Source organism: Pinus tabuliformis, chromosome J (genome assembly GCF_031772625.1).
Source record: "Pinus tabuliformis cultivar Carrire ecotype Pingquan chromosome J, CPIR1, whole genome shotgun sequence".
NCBI lineage: Eukaryota > Viridiplantae > Streptophyta > Pinopsida > Pinales > Pinaceae > Pinus > Pinus tabuliformis.
The window spans coordinates 900,986,885-900,994,641 of record NC_142295.1 but is presented as its reverse complement, the minus strand read 5'-3'; the positions used below and the strand labels follow the sequence as shown (position 1 = coordinate 900,994,641).

The 7,757-nt window shown below is 42.4% G+C and overlaps 1 protein-coding gene across 1 annotated transcript; it reads left to right on the top strand.

The window, feature by feature from the left end:
• Positions 1-6,940: 6,940 nt before the first annotated feature.
• Positions 6,941-7,378, top strand: LOC149229611 (uncharacterized). The gene has a single exon (XM_089381078.1). The coding sequence runs from the start codon at positions 6,941-6,943 to the stop codon at positions 7,376-7,378; it is 438 nt and encodes a 145-aa protein (XP_089237204.1).
• Positions 7,379-7,757: the final 379 nt, after the last annotated feature.

Below are 7,757 nucleotides of genomic sequence, written 5' to 3'. Positions count from 1 at the left end.
CATGTACATAAAGTAAAGTGCAGATAGAACATTAAACGATCGATAGAAAACAAGCCAAGATAAGAGACACAAGATGTGGCGGCTAGCCAGGGACAAACCCCACAATGTTTGGGGAAACCCTTTGATCAAATCTTCTTTTATCTTCAATAATTCAACAGAGAGAAATAGTACAATAAATCTGATTCATATCAGTAGTAGCAAACCCTAGATCAGCAGCATCAACATTAGCGGCTTCATTATCAAACTAGGGTAGACGATATCTCACAAACCGACCGTTGGATTGACTTCATTACACCACCAAAAGTTGCGGCTTCCAGAGGAGGTTCAAATGAACCTATAGTATAGTTTAGATGAGGAGATCTTCTAGGCCACGCAGGTCAATATTTATTTCTGTAGTTGGAGCTTCAGTTTTAGCAGTTTCCAGCTTCAAACTAGGGCAGTCGATATCTTGCAAACCGTTCGTCGGATTGACTTCATTCCACCACCAAAGGTTGCGGCTTTCAGAGGAGATCTAGATGGACCTACAATGCAGTTCCAAAGAGGAGATATTCTAGAACACGTAGGTCAATCTTTGCTTCTGCAGTTGCAGCTTCAGGTTCAACAGCTTCCAGCTTCACATGTGTGAGAGAGAGACCCATTTCTGTGCAGTAGAGAAGAGACTCATTTCTGCGCAGTAGAGAGAGAAAGATGTGATGAGAAGAGTGAGTGAAAATGAGGAAATGTCCTCTTATATTTATACACAACGTTGGTGTTTGAATAGATGCGATTGTTGGGCTTCTGATCCTACATGAGTTGTAGGTTGGCTTGATAATAATCCATAATCAAAATAAATTCATATCTCCATGAATACTTATTGGAATCAGATGATCTTTATATCAATCTTACACCTCTCAACAAGAGGAATCTAATAAAAATATCATCAGCCATGAATAAGATTATTCACATGAAGTTTTGCCCTGGTTGCCAATTTTAACACCCTCTCAACGAGGGAGAACTTCATATGCAATCTGTCTATCGGTTGTTACTATTCATCCATCAAATGCACTACCCTGTATAGCCTGACCCTTGCCTTGCTCTGCTCTATTCTGCTTTTTCTTGTTCTGCCCTGTACTGAGCTGTACTATTTTGCTCTGCTCTACTCTGCTCTTGCATTGTTCTGTTCTGCTCTGCTTTTGTCCGAATTATGAAGAAGAAGAAATGATTGAGGATGTATCATGCTGACTCAAAGTCAGGCTCAGAGTATGTACCACTGGTCCCAGACCAGTCTCAACCAACTCGAAGTCAATGTCATAGTGAGTACAACTCCACTGGTCCTAGACCAGTATCATCCTCCACGGACTCAAAGTCAGTCTCAGAGTGCATACCACTAGTCCTAGACCAGTCTCAGCCAACCCGAACTCAGCTTCATAGTAAGTACCACTCCTACCACTGGTCCCAGACTAGTATCGCAGTCTTAGAGAGTGTACCACTGGTCCCAGACTAGTCTCAACCGACCCGAAGTCAGCGTCATAGTATGTACCACTCTCACTGGTCCCAGACCAGTACTGCATTGACACGAAGTCAGTCTTAGAGTATGTACCACTGGTCCCAGGCCAGTCTCAACCGACCCGAAGTCAGCATCATAGTATGGTACAATTCCTACCACTGGTCCCAGACCAGTATCGCAGTCTCGGAGAGTGTACCACCGGTCCCAGACCAGTCTCAACCGACCCGAAGTCAGTGTCATAGTATGTACCACTCTCACTAGTCCCAGACCAGTACTGCACTGACACGAAGTCAGTCTCGGAGTATGTACCACTGGTCCTAGACCAGTCTCAACCGACCCGAAGTCAGCGTCATAGTATGGTACAACTCCTACAACTGGTCCCAGACCAGTATCATTGATCCCAGATCAATGAAGGAAGTATAGTAGATACAACGATGCGTCCAATAGTACTACTATGGTCCCTAACTTCATTTCCCTGCTCATTGATCAGATGAGAGGTACTTCCCATGAATCCCAGACTACATGGGTAGGATGCCCCAATAGGAGAACTAAGCAATCCTGTCCTCACAAGAGAACACATCAATCCCGCTATAATCGCCATGGAGAACACATCAATCCAGGTCGCCATGGAGAACACATCAATCCAAGCCTCACAAGAGAACACATCAATCCTACTACAATCGCCATGGAGAACACATCAATCTAGGCCTCACAGGAGAACACATCAATCCTGCTACAATCGCCATGGAGAACACATCAATCCAGGCCTCACAGGAGAACTAATCATCCTGCTACACAGGAGATCGAATCATCTTGTTCCATAAGAGAGCGAATGATCTTGTCCCACAAGAGAGCGAATCATCTTGTTCCAGTGCACACCACCAGGGGAGGGTGAGTCACCTTGTGGTCGTATGTTGCTCCAGTAAGAACCACAAGCCCTCAGAGCTCCCAGAGCTCAACGTATACAACATGCAGGACCCCTGTACAAGGGTTTCTTAACGACTCCAAGTCGTTCGGGAAAATCACAGTTTAGATCTTTCCTCAGGGCTTTGACAAGGTGTATCGACCTGTACATCATCTTAATGCAATGGAGCCTCCTTGCTCATCAACTTACCATATCCCAGATGATGTCTATCTGTTGGAGCAATCGACGAATACGGGATTCCTCAATAATCGAATCCCACCTCTGGTTGTTACAGAGAATCACAATGGTATCCAATGTAAATCCAAATAGCTCAGTCAAGAGCTTTCACAACTAGACTGCCTCATAGGAGGCCATGCTAGCAGCAATATACTTTACTTCGGCTGTGCTCAAAGCTATTGAATTTTGCTTCCTGCTCATCCAGGATATCGAAGTAGATCCCAAGGTGAAGCAGCACTAAAAAGTGCTCCAGTGATCCTCCACACTACCTGCCTAATCAACATTCGAATAATCATGCAGTTTCATATTTCCAGCAGTGTATCTCAATCCATGAGAGATTGTGTCCTGAAGACATCTCAGAAGATTCTTGACACCAATCTAGTGAGGCTCAACCAAATATGAGCTCACAATGCTAACTGCAAAACATATAATCGAACGGAGGTTCACCAAGAACATCAACGCGAATGAGTTTTTGAGACTTAGAGGCATTTCCCAAATCTGGTCCGACATCACTACCATATAACTTCTAAAAGTTAAGATCCTCGAGGTAGTCATAGGCTTGCAGTCCACCATACCAAATCTTTTCAGAATCTTCACCACATATTTTCCTTGAGATAGGAAAATTTTTCTTGGCTTCTGCCACACTTCAAGTCCTTGGTTCTTCATTTCAAATTCAGAAGCCAACTCCCTCTTACATTTGTGAATGAGAGGGTATGCACCTGTTAGAAAGAGGTCATCCACATACAACAATAGTATGAGAGGCTTGTCATCTTCAACCTTAAAGTAAAGGTTAGGATCGGCTTCACTCCTAGTGAATCCTAGCTTCATCAAGTAGCTATCGATCCTCTCATACCATGCTTGGGGTGCTTACTTTAGCCCATAGAGAGCCTTCTTCAACCTGCATACATGAGATTTTCGATCATAAATCTCAAATCCTTCGGGTTGCTCCACATAGACCTCTTCTTTGATCGAGCCGTGTAAGAACGCAGTCTTGACATCCATCAGATGTAGGTTCCATCCTTGTGAAGCGACAAGGGCTATGATTGAGTGGATGGTCATATATCTAGCAACAGGTTCAAATATCACATCATAGTCTATACCTTCCTTCTGAGAGAAACCACGAGCAACAAAATGAGCCTTATACTTTTCCGTACTTCCATCTGCTGCATGCTTTATCTTGTAAAGCCATTTGGAAGTAACAACTGTCTTGTCCTGGGGTCTGGGAACTACTTCCCAGACATCATTCTTCATGATAGACTCATATTCTTCAGCCATAACATCCTTCCATACTTTATGCTTGACGGCATCTGAGAATGATGAAGGCTTATTTTGTATGATCGTGCTCATGATGGTCAGGTATCCCTGATACCTATTAGGTTTCTTACTTTCACGAAAGGTTCCTTGGGGTGCAGCATGTCCTTCAACATCATTAAGTAGCCCCCTAAGCCATGAAGGCCTCTTCCTAGAAGAGGAAGGCTCATGTGGAGGAGGATCAATCGGATCCATGGGTTCTTCTACATTAGGCATTGATTCATCATCCTTTTCTTTCAGTTCCCTGGTGTCGGATTCTTGAGAGCTCCTCAAAGTTGGAAGATTGTTCACCTTGCTGAGAGCCATATATTCGTCAAAGGTGACATCATGACTAATTAAAACTTCCCTTTGATCGGCTACATAGATTCTATAGCCTTTAGTATTTTCACCATAGCCCATGAAAATTCTCTTCTTTGCAGATGCACCCAATTTATTTCTTTTCTCTTTCGGCACATGAAAATATATAGGGCTTCCAAAAATTCTAAAATGAGAAACATCAGGTTTCTTACCAGTGAGCTTTTCTTTAGGAGTCTTGGAACCCAATGCTATATGGTAGTGTTTGTAGTTTCAGCTCATAGAAACTTCAGAAGTCTTTGATCATGTAGCATGGCCTAGACAACTTCCACAATCGTGCAGTTCTTTCTTCCCGCCACACCATTCTGCTCAAGAGTACATGGTGTGGTAGTCTCCCTCTTAATGCCAGCCTCAGATATGCCTGAGTGAACCAACTGTAATATATCGGAGGTCTTGCTTTGGCTTGAGGAGAATGGTCCCCTTTTGAGCTTTCCTTCGGCACATCCCGGACATACACCTTCTTTCTCTACTTGGAATTTGGGCATCCCTGTTACCATCTATCTTACATCGGGTAGAGCTTTGTAATGAAGGTGGGAAAACCTCCAATGCCAAAGTTTGGACTGAAGATTTGTGTCACAAGACATGACACCTAGCGGACTTCCATTGACCTGATATAATGAATCAACACTAAACCCAAGAGTAAAGGCATCTTTAACATTATTTTTCCATATACATACCTTGCCATTGCTAAAGGTTACCTTGTAGCCTTTGTCTTCCATTGTCGAGATGGACACTAGGTTCTTTTTGAGGTCAGGTGCATTTAATACATCCTGGACTTTCTAGCCTTCTTGAATGTTTGTCCTCTTCCTCGATCCCCAGCCCTCCTCTTACCTTTGCTGTTGAATTTGTCATTCCTTTGATTTGCCATCAGAGGGATTTTGATCATCGTCCCAGTGTGAGTCCTTTCTATCAGGGCACTCCCTTGCATAGTGACATGCTTTATCGCAGATGTAACATCGTCCTTTTCTTCCATCCTTAGGTCCAGCCTTTCCTTTTGATTTAGTCCCGAAATTATTTCTTTTCTTAGCATGAGAAGAAAAGGCAGTAGGAGGACCTTTAGGCATGGGCATTTCTTGCTCTTCTTCCCTTGTTTCTTCTTGAATGCATCTAGCCATTAATTCATCGAAACCAGGAATTACATTATAGTTCAGAAGAGTAGTCCTGAACACGTACCATTCGGATGGTAATCCTACAAGAGTCGTGAGTGCCATTTCCCAGTCTATTGTAGATTTCCTTGGAGGTGTCCAGTTCAGAGATGTAGGCCACCAAGTGCTTGTTGATAGAGTCCCGGATGATCTTCTATTTTGACTTCTTCGGTTTTCCATTTGTTCCATGCAGTAGCAGATGGATTTGATGGAGGCTCAACAATATTGCCTCTTACATAGTCCAACACTCCTGGATCTTCTAGGATTAGATCTATAGACATCTTCCATGCGTGATAGTCATCTTTCTCATGGAGCTTGTCTTCGGCAGGAAAGAGTGTTGAGGACCCCATAGTTCTTTTAGGATAGCCTTGTCAATCTTCTCTTCGGTGATTGCTTTTTCTCTTGCTCGGGCTTTGTCTTCACCTCAGCTCTAATACCATGTTAAGTTATGGTATGTTCTATGCTTATAAAAATTTACTTCTTTTTCTTATTATATTCCACAGATTAGCAATCACATGTACATAAAGTAAAGTGTAGATAAAACATTAAATGATTGACAGAAAACAAACCAAGACAAGAGACACAAGATGTGGCGGCTAGCCAGGGAAAAACCCCACAATGTGTGGGGAAACCCTTTGATCAAATCTTCTTTTATCTTCAATAATTCAGCAGAGAGAAATAGTACAATAAATCTGATTCATACCAGCGGTAGTAAACCCTAGATCAGCAGCATCAGCATTAGCGACTTCATTATCAAACTAGGGTAGATGATATCTCACAAACCAACCATCGGATTGACTTCATTCCACCACCAAAAGTTGCGAATTCTAGAGGAGGTTCAGATGAACCTACAACATAGTTTAGATGAGGAGATCTTCTAGGCCACGCAGGTCAATCTTTACTTTTGCAGTTGCAACTTCAGTTTCAACAGTTTCTGGCTTCAAACTAGGGCAGTCGATATCTTGCAAACCATTCGTTGGATTGACTTCATTCCACCACCAAAAGTTGTTGCTTTCAGGGGAAATCTAGACGGACCTACAAAACAGTTCCAAAGAGGAGATCTTTCAGGCCATGTAGGTCAATCTTTGCTTCTGCAGTTGCAGCTTCAGGTTCAACGGCTTCTAGCTTCACATGTGTAAGAGAGAGACCCATTTCTGCGCAGTAGAGAAGAGACTCATTTTTGCACAGTAGAGAGAGAGAGATGTGATGAGAAGAGTGAGTGAAAATGAGGAAAATTCCTCTTATATTTATACACAACGTTGGTGTTTGAATAGATGTGACTGTTGGGCTTCTGAGGCTACATGAGTTGTAGGTCGGCTTGATAATAATTCCATAATCAAAATAAATTAATATCTCCATGAATACTTATCGGAATCAGATGATCTTTATATCAATCCTACACCTCTCGATCAGAGGAATCTAATAAAAATATTATCAGGCATGAATAATATGACCCACATGAAGTTTTGCCCTGGTTTCCAATTTTAACAGGTTTTGATTACTATGCTTCACCGTACCGTTGGGAAGCACAAAAAAGATTTGCATTTAATGATTTTCTCAGCTCTTTCGGCTTACCAAACCTCTGCTAAGACAGCCACTAAATTCACTCTGTTCCAGTTGGTGTATGGTTTAGAGGCAACTCTTCCAATCGAATGCGAAACCCCTTCACTTAAGTTATCTATCGAACTTCTTCCGAATACCTCGCCTGAAGAGGACCGACTACTATATCTTGAGAGACTTGACGAGACTCGTCGCATCACTGCGATGATTATTGAAGCTCAAAAGAAACGAGTCAAAGTCAATTTTGACCAAACTGTTTCTCCTCTCATTTTCGATGAAGGTGACTTGGCCCTTATTTACGATCAAGCCAACAATAAGTTGGCGGCAGGCAAGTTCGAACCTATGTGGCATGGGCCCTACATTGTTAAGCGTCTCTTATAGAAAGGTGCCTATGAGCTATGTGATTATGGGGGAATGCATTGCACAACCCCATAACGGGTTGTATCTCAAAAAGTGTTATGTGTGAAATTCGTATGATAACTTTTGTACATTAGTGTGTTAATTCATTAGCGTGCGTTTTGATTTTTGGTGTGTTTGTTTTCTTTGCAGACATATGTTTTTCTGCTTGCTCTGTGTTCCACTCGGTTTGCATATGACATCAGGTCATTATATTGGTTTTGCTGATGGTGCTTGTCATAGCACACAGAACCTCTCTTCCGTAGCATGGGTACTCTAAGACACTAATGGTAACATGATTAGCGTACAAGGTATCTTCCTTGGTTGAACAACCAATAATATTGTTGAGTATAGTGCAGTGATT